This window comes from Helicoverpa zea, chromosome 21 (genome assembly GCF_022581195.2).
Source record: "Helicoverpa zea isolate HzStark_Cry1AcR chromosome 21, ilHelZeax1.1, whole genome shotgun sequence".
In the NCBI taxonomy this organism is placed as follows: Eukaryota; Metazoa; Arthropoda; class Insecta; order Lepidoptera; family Noctuidae; genus Helicoverpa; species Helicoverpa zea.
Genome location: NC_061472.1, coordinates 8,027,152 through 8,043,440, shown reverse-complemented (window position 1 = coordinate 8,043,440; position 16,289 = coordinate 8,027,152). Strand labels below are relative to the sequence as shown.

The following is a 16,289-nucleotide window of genomic DNA, read 5'->3' as shown; positions in this document are numbered from 1 at the left end:
TAAGGTTTTTCGGTTTAGGCAACTATGTTGTAGTTGGCTTCTAGTTCAACCCGATGCATTTGAGTAACAGTATTTTAGATCGAGCGACTGCCTATCTTATCAAGTCAACCCAGTAACCTATCTATATGTAATTTGTTCAAGTATTATATAAACAGTCAGCCTAAAATAAAAATTAGTCTCTAAGATATCATAACACCATCCAATCTCCAAAGTATTAGAAAGTATTTGAAACCCATTATTTTCAGTGCTAAACAATACCCTTAATATTCAAGACTACAGAATTACGAATCGTCACGTTCCGCGTTATTCAAAACTTTCTTAGTTCACAAAAAACGTACAACGAAAATGGTTCATCGAGGGCATTATTAAGAAATGTCTACGCTTAATGAGGTTTTTAATGCTATGTAAATTCTCTGACTAGACTTAGTTATAGTACGTAATAAAGACACTCATTTATAACCGGAGAGTTCTAATATCATGTCATTAAGTTAGTCCAATTGTACGAGTAGCTTCTGTTTTGTTTCCTAAGTATTCGCGCACAATTGTAGGTTTATAATGTAATATTTCCTAATAGTTTAGTTTTGTCTGGGTATTAAGGATTGTGTAAATTAATGGGGTCTGGTTGAATGCTATAATTTAGATCAACCTGATTATGATATGATACGGAGTTTTTGTTTGTCTCAAGCATCCAAGGCCCATAGACAATTTTATACATAAATATTAGCATTGAATTTTATACTCGTACATGTATTTTATAAAAACAACTCAAAAAGTGTCGGCGCCGTGTATTTTTACTTAAAAATCACTAAGATAAGTGTTAGTATTAAAGACATAGTTAAAGCGCTATGGAATAACAACCGTACATACGACAATTGTATGTTTTGAAATTGAGTTTGACTCCGTACTTTATCTTGTAATATAATCTTAAATGGTGTGAAACGAGCAGTAACCGTCCGGTACACTGAACATTCACAATAGTCCATAGAAATTGAAAGCATCCGCACCTACGTTAAATGCTTCGACGAAATTACAAATTGTATATTTCTTGTCCTTGAAACCAACCAGTCTTGAGGACGTTTAATTAAAATGTATTTCTTGAATTTCTATCATTTTAGTAGTTTGCCAATGCTGGGTATATTTTACCAATAAGGCTCAAAAAAGCTTATTAGTTCGATGTTATTATACATAACTTCTTCTTCAAAGCCAATTGGTCTTTACTTAAGTCTTCTATTTATCCATAAAAATATCGCAACCATTTTTTTATATGCCTGTACTTAATGTGTAGATTAAGCGTACTGCACAAAAAACAATGTATGTGCGAATTGCCTAATACTCATTTTAAAAGGGATCGATTCGACCTCTTTATAATAAAATTACATTCGTGCGAGTTGCTTACATTAAAAATAGTAGTTGCCATTGGCACTTTCGTACCAGTTAATGTGACTACTAACCCTTTGCTAAGCCAATTCACTTGAGAAAATTGGTCCACCATAAGTACCCCATTGATTAAAGGCCGTATAACAAGACAACTAACTAGTCACGTCTTAATAAATTGTCGGTTGATCTACCGTAATGGCGGATGGGTCCTTCACTTTACAAGCGCGTATCTATGTAGGTATTTATTTAGCAAAACGACGACTCTAAGGCTGAAAAACTACGGTAATAAACATAAAGAATTGTTGCCTGTTTACTAATGGGATATTATTTTATATACCTAGTTTTGGTTGCCAATGTTCCATGTGGGTTTTCGTGAACTAAAATAATTGACGATGCAGAATTGCACTTGATTGGCGGTTAGAAATACTGCACATAATACTAATAATAAGACTAACATAAATATGCAGTCTTTATAAGTAAATTCTAAACAGCAAATACCGAAAACTGTCATATTTTTATATCATTTACTAAATTACCTTCGTTATCACTTAAACAAATATTTACGTCAATAAATGAATGCTGCTTATACTTACTCAAAGTACCATTCTTAGAATCAGGTAACTTTCCCCCATGTAATTTTGCTATAATAATTTCCAAGTATTGTATAGTTTAAAAATCCTCTCAATTCTTTGAAAAATAAAATTCCACAGTTTTCACTAATTGGGAAACCGAACTATTAAAAGTTCCTATTTTAAAATCGTTTCTGAATAAAAGTAAATAGTAAAATCGTATGCTAACAGAGTTTTTTCAGTGACGGATTTTCGGTTTAGTTTTTCCTAGCCACATAGCTCGATTCCTACGAATGGTGTCGCGCGTATGCGTGATAAAAAACAATTGACAACCACCTGTACTAAAAATGACATTTGAAACTAAGGAACAGATTTTTTCCACTCGTAATGGGTCGCGCTAGCATGTTCGGATTCGCTACGCGCGACAAAAATCCGCCGGTGAGAAAGCGCTGTTAAAGTCAATTTGGGTTAAAAGCGGTATCTATATGTAAACATTATTTCAAAATTAAAATGAACCAATCAATGTAGTTATTACAAAAAAAATATCAAAAAAATATTTTCAGTTGTGAAAATGTTGTGTAAAAAGCTTCAAAATTACCAATTTTATCAATATTATTTTACTGAGTAGTAATAACAAAACATCATCCTCTGAGCCTTTTCCCAATCATGTTGGGGTCGGTTTCCAGTCTAACCGGATTCAGCTGAGTACCAGTGCTTTACAAGAAGCGACTGCCTATCTGACCTCCTCAACCCAGTTACCTGGGCAACCCGATACCCCTTGGTTAGACTGGTGTCAGACTTACTGGCTTCTGACTACCCGTAACGACTGCCAACGATGTTCAATGACAGCCGGAACCTACAGTTTAACGTGCCATCCGAAACACAGTCAATGGTGTCTAAGATATACTTAGAAAGTACATACAAACTTAGAAAAGTTGCATTGGTACATGCCCGACCTGGGATCGAACCCGCGCCCTCATACTTGAGAGGTTGGTCCTTTACCCACTAGGCCACCACGACTTTATCAATATTATTTTACTGAGTATATAGTAATAACAAAACATGCAGCACTAAACTAATACAGGTAGTATGACCGATAATTTTTCTCTACTTATTAATTTTCCTATGACTGCCAACAAAAGTGCTCAGAAACCATCATTAGGCACATAAGTTAAACTTAAATACTTTTTTATCGAGTAAGTGTTAGAAATAATAATTATTTGATCTATACCTTCCCTTTGTTTCACAGAACTAGCACGTACGTGGCAACATTAACTACCAACGTTCGTCTACTGAGAAAACACATTTCACTCTCGATTTAATATTTCTAGAATAAATAGTTCGCGAGAGTCGATAAATTCGTACTAAATGTAACAAATGTTCGATTCTGTAAGGTTTGCGTCCGACATTTTGTGTTTTACGTCCATATTGCAAAGGATTTGTATCGAGTGCTCTGTTTTATAAGAATTGACGTTAAGCTTCATAATGTTTGTTCTTTTCTTGAGAGAAAATGGGGCACTGACAGCTCTTAGTTTTGAAGTCTATTGTGAAATAAAATAAAAGGAAATAAGTGAGATATTATTATGAAAGCGGAAAAAGATAAAAATAATTTGTCGCTTGAATGGATGTGAGATATTGCCAACTGAAAACTTTATTTGGATGGATAATATTCAGATATAATTTTATCACCAACCTTTTGATTGCGTCACTGCAGGACAGGCCTATTTTAACACCGAGAAGGAATGAGCGCTAAGCATCATGATTGTTAAACGAGCATTGACCATTCAGACTTTAAAGTTCAGGTTTTGTTAATCTATTTTCTTACTTAGCCTGACTCGAAATCAAACCATCACTGATATATTTATACTTGACAGGCTGTTGATGCTTTAATCACTAGGTCTCACTTACAGGTAAAAGAAATTGTAACTCTCCCCCAGTAACATAAAAACAACTAGCCAAATTATTCCCAGTAAAAAAAAAAAAGATTAATTTGAACCTGACCCACTACCGTAACTCGAGCTCTATACGTAATTCGGGGCCGGCTCGCAATTCGCAATTCTTTCGAAGGCAATCAACAAGCTAATCGATTAAACTCACTTAGTCCTGTCTCTATTTAGCGCAGTGTCCATTTGTTGGGCCTGACACCTGATTTCCTGTGTCCCAGATAACTCGCTAAACGAATGGTCACAAAACAACTTTCAAAGGCTACTGTGTATCGATCTGGAAATGTCGAAAAGGTGTTTTTACGAGTCCATTAGCCATATTTCTAGTTGAAGATATTTTTCTTCGTTACTTGGGTGAAAAAATGTAAAGTAAAATCTTCTATTCCGGCTTCTCTGTTCTATGCTGTCTGATGATCAGATAAATCACGTTCATTACATTATTGAGATGAAGAATACTTGACGTATGTTGAATAAGCTTGCTCTTATGCGCGCAAAACCGAGCGCATACAAACTAGACGCATTTCCAACATAATTATTAACATACCGAAGTAAAATAGCTGAACTTGGGAGCGGAATACGCATGTGCAATTATGAGGCCAAATAAATATTTGAATAACTATAACAAATGTTTGCACAAAGTCTGGTTGTTTGTGCGATTCTCCTTCAAATATCGCATCGCTTCGCTTCGAAAGCCGGTGATCGATAAACTACTTTTGTACTATTTTGTTCGACTGACACTTGATATGCTTTGTGTTGCAGTTCGTTAAAAATTCTAGGATTTTATACAAAGTAATTAACGTCTAGAAAATGAGTGAGATGCAAAAAAGGGTTTAGTTTGTGTCCTTCTTTTTTAGGGTTCACACCCAAGGGGATAATGAGACCCTATTACTGAGACATCGCTACCCGTCTGTCACCAGGCTGTAGGTTCTTGAACGGGGATAGTTAGATAGACAGTTATATTTTTTATAGAAGATGCATAACTATTGCCGCTATAACAAAAAATTCACTGAAAACTCTCATAAAATAAATATTTTAAGGGGCTCCAATACAGACGTAACTTTTTTGCTCGTTTTGCAGTTATTTTTGCTTTCTCCATTAGAATTTGTTATAAATACTACCAGTCTATCACAGAAACAAAATAAAGCAAACCCGGGTACTAATAGATTGCGGGAAACGTAGGTACTCGATATACCTGCGTTGTAATTAATATTGTGAATGAGGTAATTTATCCGCATAACCTTTCTCGCAGTGGAATGGGGCTTCCAGGTAACTGGGTTAATCTGAATACCCACTTTACTAATCAAGTCATATGAGTTCCGAAGTAGGTACCTATAACATATTGACTACGAATTGGATGACTGGTCCTTTTGAAAATCAATAGGTTAGGTCTGAGGTCTATCTTTAGCAGGAAATTCATTCCTATGGCTAAAATAGTGATGGAAGAAACATAAACTATTTTACCTACTCTTGAAACCATTTTTGAGTGGGTGATACTTTTTGAAAATGTGTTAATTGCTTACTGAATTATAGTAAGACTTGTCAGCTAGTATTTCAATTGCATTGAAAACAAAAACAGAATAGCAAAACACAATATAAGAGTACGTAATTATTAATAATTAATTACGGCTTTCATTAATGGTCCATTTTAAAAGGCTTAATCGCATCATGAGTCATTATTAATTGACGCGGTTTTGTATTGTCAAGAGTAATGAATGCTTTTATTAAAATTCGTATATTTTAAACGCTTTGATTATTTTCCAAAGTCTAATTTATCATCAAAAATTATCATTTGATAGTTTGGTAGAAACTGTCAATTGCGGAGATACCATAAGGCAGGTCAGGCGCTTTCTTCTGGGTCAACTACGTACGGTGGGCGTTATCAAAACTAATAGCTATTAGTAAACTAACGAGGCGTTCGTATTCCTTGAAACATCTGTCGAAGATTGGTCTTGATTGATTGATGATTAGGTTTTTAAAAAAATGGACAAGTTAAAAAGAGAGTGAAGAAATATAAGGGAGGAACCAGTAACGTTCCTCGTCCTCCAAATACCCGTATTTTTATGACGCTACTTTCTAAGGAGATTTTACATTATGTCATCTCCGCTCATCATTTTGTTCTCCATGTTTCTTTCCATAAAACATTGCATCTCACATAATTATATGAATATATTTTAAATTCAATGTTATTATTCAAGTACTTTCATTCTGTTCGTTGTTTGTGTGACAATGTTTAAATGTAGGTCAGGCGCACCTAAAATTGTGAGCCAAACGGAATGAAGCCTGAAGCAGCCTGAAGCCGGAATGAATGCTTTGACTGATACGTAATTTCTATTATACATTTATAATACGAACTTTACCTGTACTACTTATGCATACAACACTTAAAGCTGAATGGTCAATTTGTTTGTCTCCGAAGAAAAGTCTATTTAAAATAACAATTATTATTATAATAGTTCATCGTTAATAATATATGTATATCTGTGGAGGCTTGTTACACCCCCATAAATAAATCAATAAATCGATTCACACTATCAATTGCGATTTAACTCTTCCCACAGCACCAACCGTTACTTCACACTCCAATTCTAAACACAATTTTGTCCACAGGATCAAGCCTGGCAGAATTACAAAGCGGTGTGAAAACCACTACAAGCTACTTGAGTTTGCTGCTAACATCACTGTTGGTTGCACTCTGGACCCGGTACGAAGACATAAGGTGACCTATTTAGACGATATAGGGAATTCGTTCAGACGGATTGGGTAGCAAGAATTGAAATTTAGATGTGTAGTGCAATGGAATTGTAAGTGGTTACGACAATTTGGTCCTTCGATACGAATAGGATCTATTGAATTCAGCGTCAATTTTATCAAATAAATACTTATTATTTAGCCATAATTAAAATTTGCAACAATCATTATTATTTTACGTTGTTATTAAAGCTCAAAAATTTGTTTGTTGTAATTTAGTGTACCTAAACTGCATCCCGCAAAAGGTTGCCTGAAACTTTTTTGTTCATCTTTGTATAAAACACGTTAGGCTACCTAACGAGGTATGCCGCCCGCGGCAGTCCCGGGCCAAAAGAACGTCCTGCTCCATTAACGCCCCGTTCCGGCCCGTAACCGGCTTTTGTCTGAAGCGTTCTTAAATATTCACCGGTTCTCAGTATCGATCACTGTATTTTATGCAGTATCCTCTCTTGTGTTTGGGGGTAAGTGTGTAATAACTTTATTTTGTAATTACTGTTATTGGTTGGATATTGCAATTTTATATTGTTGCTATAAAATAGCTAAATTATTTATTATCGAAAAACAGCGCGAGGCGAATTTCCTATACCTACTAGTAGTTTTTGACTCAAAATAATGTCTTAACGGAGGATATTTTTATTCAGTAAATACATCGTCTCCCAAAATTTTCGTATTCCGCGCGAGTTTGTTTTAATCTTAGTACCCAAAAGTTTAATAAAGGTAAAGTGTTACTGTTATGGTGTATCTAAAAATTAATTCTTGCTTATCCAGTCCTGGTGTGAGATCCTTAAATGAAGTTTGAGCCGTCCAAGGATCTTTGGGAATAAGGACCATTAGTGAGAGTGTATATAATTTGTACAAAACTATAATATAAATATGAAAAAAATACCTAAATAATATTGAAGTCAGTCGGTTCTCACAAATTGATGAAACTGAAATTATTTTGACCGCAAACAGACAAGGTTCAGTTGCGAAGAAAAATCAATTTCTTGCTTGAACAGTTTCAATGCTTCCATTAATATTTATGGTTGTATACGAGTTATAATCAAGATAAGGACCAGCTTTTTTGACACTAAATTGATGGACCTGAAAATTGGTCTTGAGGGACGCGTCTCAAATTGTTAGTGTTTTCGAATTTCAGTTTTAGAGAAAGAGCTTGGGAACTTTGATTACTTATTTACTTTTTTTTAGAGGTGATGGGATACCGATTGACTTCCAAATCACTTCTCTAGAGGATACATATCACAATTAATCTCTTCATATCACTTAATGCACTATCACTTTTTCTACAATGTTTTATTTTACTCGCAATATATCTCCATACTCAACTATCTCTAAGAATATACGTTTATTTTAGAAGATATTGTATAAAATAAATAAAACCATATCAAACTGATGTCATAAAAGAATCATTCACAATTTTGCAATTTCGCTGTGACAAATAAGTATTAATAAAAAAGAAAATTGAATTACTTTTCTTGTGTTTTTTCATCTGAAAAAAAAAACAACAGAAATATATTATTGGTTTTGTTTCAATTCGTATTTTCAGCATACTAGGTACTTAGAGCTGATTATTATTTTGGTAAATAGATATTTATTTATTTACATTTGTTTAAATATACTTAGTTTTTGTTTTAATCGTTTTGATCGAACTTTCCTGTAAATATAATTCTACAATTAGTTAATTATATCCACAAAGAACGCACAGGTTTGTAAACTTGATTTATTTTCATTGTTTTAAATTCACACTTTCAAAGCTATTAATTAAACGATTTATTTAAAGTATCAATTAGCTATCATTCTACATGAACTCACAACATATCAATGTATACATATTTTCTTCTCACGATATGTACCTTAAATTATGTATAAAGTATGCTAAATAATACAGAGTAGATTAAGAAAATATAGTCATATTTTATACATACACAGGATTCATAGATGACACATGAAAAAAGTTTGTCATGAATTATAATGTATTTAAAATGTAGGAAACAAAATGTATACAGCATGTGTCAACTCAATATTATATAATTATAATAAAAATATATTTTAGATATTTTTTTCAAAATAGAAGTTTTTTAATCCTGTGCATGTGTAATAATATTACATTTTAAGGAGTTTCATTACGTTATAAATGTTAAAATTTTAACGCAACAAATTAAAACGATCAACGGCATATAATAATGTATTGTAATGATTAATCATTGCGAACATCAGTAAATATTTACAAATTAAACATTAGTATAAAATGTTTCAGTTATCATTATTAATGAAATAATGAGTTATTGTGTATTCAAATGGAATATATATTTTATAATGCGTTGTAAATGTGTTGTGTATTTTATTATGATATTAACAATCTGTGACCGTTTTTATAGCATAATATAGCAAAGTGTAGGAGAATACATTTTCTCTCTCTTTGTCTCATATTTCTCACGATTTCACCAGCGTCGTGGAGGAGCTAATTCACATTCATATCCCAAATGTTTGTGCCCTAAAAGCTCCGAAATTACTGAACCGATTTGCAAAACTTGTTCACTGTTAAAAAGCTATAGGTGCTTGAGCCATATAAATTATATTTTACTCAATCTTTTTTACGAGACGCGGGTGAAACCACGAGAAAACGGCTAGCATTATATAATTTAGTCAAAAACATCACAGATTGTAATATTTTATTGAAAGTTTAAACATATCGGTGCTTTTGTTGACTGTTTATTTAAGCGATATCATATTAATGTATAAATAAATAGAGATAATGTATTAATATCATGAAATGAAAATACTTAATTATTACGTGTGCAATATTGTGATAAAAATAGGTTTTTTTAAATAAAAGTCTGTATGGAAATAATGAGGATTTTATCTTATTATTCACCTGATAAGTAGTAAAATAAGATTTGCTGAAACAATTTTTTCACAAAGCATCTGAAAATGACAAAAACCGAAACAAAAACGACGAGTTTAAATGAAAGCAAGACTTCTTCTTCTTTCTCCTGCCCTGTTCCCAAATATTACTTGGGGTCGGCGCAATATGTCATTTTCTTCCATTTTCCCCTGTCACTCGTCATACTGACACTCACTCCCTTCCTATTCATATCATCTGAATGAAAATGAAAGCAAGACAATTTAAACAATTATCCTGTCAACTGAAGAAATGTGGTAATTTATGAAATAAAGTTCTCAAGAATCCAAAATTGGATTAATTAAAAAACTTAAAAGTGTTAATTCATCTCGAGAAAGGACATTTAAGAAAAAATAAAATAAAACACTCTTCAAGTGTTTCAATGAGATTGTCTGCCTTTGTTTTTTTTAGACAAATTGTTATAAAGATTGCTCCAAGGATAATATTTTATCTCGTTTTAAAAGAATTAATATTTCACGAAGAATAATAGTGTTGCTGGACAGCTATGACAATATTTATTTTGTGTTGTTTGAGATATTCTGCTGAAGTGTTTGATGTAAACACATTTGAATGGATCTCTACATGTTTATTAGATGAAGCAACGAATGATATAGTGCATTAGATTGCGAGGTCGATACCGATTCAAGTACCTATTGGTGTTCTGATGTATTTTACTGAAAGAAAAATCAATGTTATTTTGAAAAATAAAATTGATAATTTCCAAGAAATGTCAACATGAACATAATCGTACATTATTAAAAAGATACAGAATATTATTGTACCGAGTATGATGTACTCCTTCTCCGTGTGAGAGGAGGCCTGTGCCCAGCAGTGGGATGATAAAAAGGCTGTAACAGTAATACGTACTTCATAAATCAAAGTCATTAATCGTTGTAAGAACAACACTAAACAGTTGCTAAAACCTATCTACTAAGAACTATCTCTCAAAGTTTTTTTTTTCCAAAGACTTATAGGTTATATCCTACATTTGAAACGCTGCCAAAAATGGCACAAAGCCTGCACTCTATCAGACTTAATAGTGTCATCAAAGATTTGTGACTGTTACCATTGCAGTTTCCAAGGCAAACTATATTGTTCGAGAAAAGAGGTAGTGGACAAAGTTTGAAAGTTTATATACCTGCTCATTGATGGGAGTGCACCATATAGCAGGGGTTAAAAGGTGAGATGGAGATCTGAGGTAAATTATGGGTTAATTAAAGAGGTAATTATAATAAAAATGTGGGTTTCATATGATAACTTTTGAACACAAACTGAATGGTCTGGCTGATTAGCCGAGGTATTTTTCATACACTTAATATTGTTGCAGATTAATCGTCCTACATATTTTTTATGATACCCTCAATTATTTTAGGCTGTTCGTGTTAGTAACACAATATGAGCTCAAAGCAACAGTAAGTATATCAAATGTGATAACATATACCGGAGCACCTAAAACAGAGGCATTTCATGACGTCACGTGCCACGTCATTACCATGACGGAAGGGCCCATATCTGCGCGTATAAATACGACCATTGCATACTAATCCGTGTTCCAGGAAGTTCCAGATGCTTCTCGAATGTTCTCGAGCCGTATTTTTGTAGTAAATCACAATGATAGATGTTTTTATTGCTTTCCGGCTGATCTATATTCTACGTTTGGATTCAGCTATGAATTTGAATTGGATCACCTACATTGCATTTTTAAAGGAAATGGTAATTTGAGGTTTCACAATTTTTTGAAGTAAATTAACTTCTTCATCTGTCTGACTTGTCAAACAAGAGCTAATTTAACCAAAATATACTATTATATACTATTAAAAAAATATATTTAGTATTTAAGACACCGTTCCGGTCCTTAACGTTCACAATATCTTGATACTTCAACGAAATAAAAACATGACTTCATTGCCACTTTCACTTCGAATGGTGAAATAGCTTTGTAAAACTTTATATGCCTTCATAGAGGCTATGGTAATGTGCTCAGCAATTCCCTGATTGAAAACCGGGATTATATGGCGGCTTAATTAATTGCATCCATCTTTTGTTTTTGTGGTCTGTATTGAGCATTGAAATTGTTTTTTAATTGGTGTTATGGCTTTATTTTACCGATTTTTTTCTGATGCTTAAGTGAGTAGTTATTTTTAATATTTAAAATACTAGTAGCAATGGCTTTACATGAGTACAAATTGTATAGTTGAGAATCACTCGATCTACAGTTGATTTTTTATTCAATGGAATATGCAGACATGGGGGTAGAATTTAGATTATGATTAGTGACATGAATTTTTGGTTAGAGTTTAGAATACACTCCTCGAGATGTTCAAAAATCTTAACAACGAATATAGGTAAAAACATTCATACTAGTACCTACAGTTTTACTATCTGATTTTCGAGTTCTTAAAACTAAGTTCGGAAAATGGTTCAGCAACAAAGAAACTTAATAGCAATTACACTCTTATCTGGTGCTACTGTGACCAATGATTAATTACAATTGGCTGATTAACATTATCATCTACAGAAACAATTGGAGCTTAGTGCAGAAAGGACTATAAAGGGGTTTCTTATCTCCAAGTCTATTAAAGCATTGTTTGCTGAGAACTCAATGATAATGACAATTTGAACAGGAAGATTTGCCTTAAATCCTGATAGCTATAAACCGGCACTTAAGGCTTAGAGAGAAATGATCTTGATAATAGACAGATTTTAGTCAGAAAGCTGCTTAGGAACTGTTTGGGCTTTTACCTGAGGTAGATTATAATTATGCGTGATCTTAATTATTACTTTTTAAATATTGTATAATACTAGTGACTTTATAAAGTACCTTAACCCTACTTTATGAATCACGCTTATTTATAAACGAAAATGGCATGAAAACCCATATAGTAGCTTTAGCGGCTATCGCGAACAAACGGACAGACATCGCGGAGGACTGTTTCATTACATGTAGTAATTAAATATTAAGTAAACAATATGCAATATTATACGTTATCCAAGGAACCATAATATGATTGTTCAAATAATGTGTGACGATGAACAGGACTTTACAGCAGTAGATGCCAAAACAATAACAGCTCAAAGTGACCACTACTTCCAAATCAAAAGCATGCCTCTAATGGAATGTCTAAATCTAAACACTTCGCTCGAAGACAGACAACCACTTGCGAGCGAAGCAAAGGCGAAGATAAGCGCGAAATGGCCCCGTTTGTGGTAGACTGTAGACTTCAAATGCCATTTCCTCGTAAATACGTTTTGTCTGCTATCGCTACAAACCCTCGCCCGCTTCTTGAATTATGCAAAAGTTCAACTCTCCAGTTTGAAGTAATCTGCCTTTTATTTGAATATTAAAAATACAATCTCGATATTGTTGCTTTAGTTTTAAAACGTTTAAATGTCGTTCACTGTGATTGGCTTATTTCATGGTTCGCTGCTTTTGAATTTTAAACTTATTTTAAAGTTTGTTAAAGAATAAGTGGAGGTTTACCTACTGTTAGAATATTACACAGACTTATAAAATAACTTAGTTCAGTGGTAACCTAGTATGATTATTTTAGTATTTTAGTTACTACTTAAGTAGGAATGGGTAGATTGCTGCTAACTTTAAAATTTTAATTATTAATATTTAGATCTAGAAGGATTTACAACCACAGAAGTTTTATGTCTCAATACAGTCTTGAAAGCTTAATAGTCTACTTCCTTACAAAGAAGTTAAGATAAGAAATAGATGTACTGAATCTCATCATTTTTAGGAGCATTTAACATAGATACGATCTAGAACGACTAAATTACACTAATTTGTATTAAAATGCTGCGAAGTTGATACTTGGTCTTTGCTGACTTCTTGAAAGCTTAATTTCGGTTTTGATAGGTACTTCATTTTACTAAAAATCAGCAGGAAATTACCTGAAACGGCGTGGTCGCGATTCCAATTTCATTTTATATTTCAATCAAGCTAACGTCCTTTGCGTTCCTAGATTTGTCACAGTTAGTCATGAGGTCCTGAGATCCATTCTCTGAATGGCAGCGTTTTTAAATTTTAAGCATAAATGCGTCTCAAACACCTTGATTTCTACGATAAAGTTATGCTCAGTTAATAAGATACCTTATTAACTGATAGAAATAATGTCACATCCCAAGGACAAAAAAAAACTTAAATCGTATTTATTTTGAAGATAACCGCCTACATACTAGAACTTTATTTCTTTATAATATTAGTGTATATTTGTATATGAACATAAGCTTGGCTCTCAAACATACGGAGGAAGAGCTCAAAATGAGGCGACCGTATCCCTGGCGTGAAGCCAATATTGTATGCCCGAGTACTTAATTTATGTAACAAAATACAGGAAAATTATATTCATTTGAATTTTCGATGCATTAATGTGATTTACAATTGCTATTTTCTTATTTAATGTTATGGTTTGTGCGAGTTTAATTACTGTTTGTTTGATATTGAAAGTTAATGTGATTGCAGTTTTTAATGAGACTACAAAATGCACTTAATGACTTCGATCGAGGGGAAATTGCGGTTGTTGTGGAATTCGTGCCGCAGTATAGTTGAAAGTGGAATATTTTGCTTCGTTTTTGATGAGGAACTAGAGTAAAAGTTCTTGTTAAGGAATGTGATATGGTCACTTAGATAGATTATGCTACCAATTTATTTAAAAATATCAGTCATTCATGCAAATTTACTGAATATTAATTTAACTGGTGTCAATTAAAACTTTAGAAGTAGTTCTTACTATTTGGGCTGCACAAATACTTATTACTAGCTTCTGTCAGCGGTTTCACCCGCATCCCGTAGGAACCACGGCACGAACCCGGATAAAAAGTAGCCTATAGCCTTCCTCGATAAATGGGTTTACTAACAATGAAAGATTTTTTCAAATCGGTCCAGTAGTTCTTGAGATTAGCGCGTTCAAACAAACAAACAAACTCTTCAGCTTTATAATATTAGTATACATCGTTTTTGTAACATTTTAGTGTTTATCAGGTCTTGCCGGTAGATTCGTAACATAAGATGGTCCTAAGCATAAAATTCCATCGCAATTAGTACAGCCATCTGAATACAAAAGCATAATAAACAAAGACACATTATTAAGTTAAGATTTACTACACTAACACAAACAGTAGATAATAAAATTTTCAATCAAACTCACGGAACTTGATCCTCACTTACCCTCTACATCACAGGGTCAGTTTAATAATGTTTGCCTAACCCCGTCCCTTGTCCTACAAATAATTTGGGGGACAAACAATTACTGAAATCGGCTCATAGATAGCCTTCAACCCACGCTTATTTTTAACAATTTATTCCGGGAAAGGTATCTGTGTCACACGGTTTATTTTCATTGGTTAACTTGCACGTGTGAAAAGATTTCTTTCTTTCTTTTTTTACATCCCAACCTGAAAAGTATTTTGTATAGTCTAAGCTCTACACATTTACAAACTATAGCGTCTATAATAAACCAGCTGATTGCCGCAGTTTTCCGTCGTTCCCAGAAAAACCACACACAGACCAGATGACTTATAAAGATTCCAGTTATAATGAATATCAAAGTCAGCTTATACCATGAAACGGGATCAAACTCACACTCTCATCTAAAATGCGTACAAAAGTGAGGTATAAAAGAAATTCCTTTCCGAAAATATTTTTCAACATTTTTAAGTAACTACATAGTTTGAAACTAAGTCGAGAGAACGGCAAAGCGACATTTTTCATACGAAAATATCGAGTCATGACAGGTTAATTTTGCGATTAACGATACCAAAATCTGGTTTCCTGAAAGCTGAGTTAAAGATTTTTATAAACTTCAGTTTTGGTTATAAATTATTATTATTGTTTCAGGTTTTATGAAAAGTAAATATATTGTAATTATTACGCACCTTTGAACATGGGACTTGTGGTTTTACAAAAAAATAAAACCGACTCCCAAAAACACTTTCAATCTCTTTAACTCAATGACATCTATTTTGTTCCTATTTTTTTTTATGTTTTTTACATTACTGACAAGATACAATCTTTGTATTAATTTTTGTTTTGGATTTTAGTAAATAAGGACACATAAAATAAAGTATAAATTAGGATGGATTTTGCCTTTCAAAATATTGATATAAAAAAACACATTACACTGGTGATTGGTACACACAGTACATTGGTACTGAAAATTCATAATAGTAGGTATATTTTTTGCCAAAAAGGCCATCACAAAATTCTTATTAAATAAACCAGAGTTTTTTTACGATCAAATATCTTGGACGCAATACGACAAAAATATATGGAAATACTTTCAGAAAAAACTTCGATAATGATCCTTGAATCCGCAGTACATATAAATAATAATAGATCTGAGCATAGCAATTGATTATTCATGAAGATGCCGTCTTATTTCGAGACGATTCGATAGAGCCGGAGATGATAGGAAAATTCATATCTTTGAAACGCTCAAGCTATTGGTTATACGGTAAACAGGGAATCCAGGAACTTATTGAAAAGCCTTTAATATAATATCAAACGAAAATCTGGAACTTTATTTTCAGAAACCTTAAAATAATTCATGAAATTCTTATTCATATTAATAAGGAGAAGTTTTATGAAATAAATTTTATTAAGTAGGTAAAAATAAAAGAAAAAGCACTTAACTGCAAGTTCACGCAAATGATTTGAATTATGAACTACACAATTTTATTAACAGCTTGAATTTGACGTTGATAAAGAAGGTATGTAGGTTTATATTTATCTACTACTAGAAG

The 16,289-nt window shown here is 32.9% G+C and overlaps 1 protein-coding gene across 1 annotated transcript in view; it reads left to right on the top strand.

Moving 5' to 3' along the window:
* LOC124640818 (protein sidekick-1-like) overlaps positions 1-6,726 on the top strand; it is a 57,218-nt gene extending 50,492 nt beyond the window's left edge. Inside the window, exon 9 of the mRNA XM_047178751.1 lies at positions 6,497-6,726. Coding sequence (XP_047034707.1) covers positions 6,497-6,609 — 113 coding nt within the window. The 3' untranslated portion in view covers positions 6,610-6,726. The remainder of the gene's footprint in view (positions 1-6,496) is intronic.
* The last annotated feature ends 9,563 nt before the right edge of the window (positions 6,727-16,289 follow it).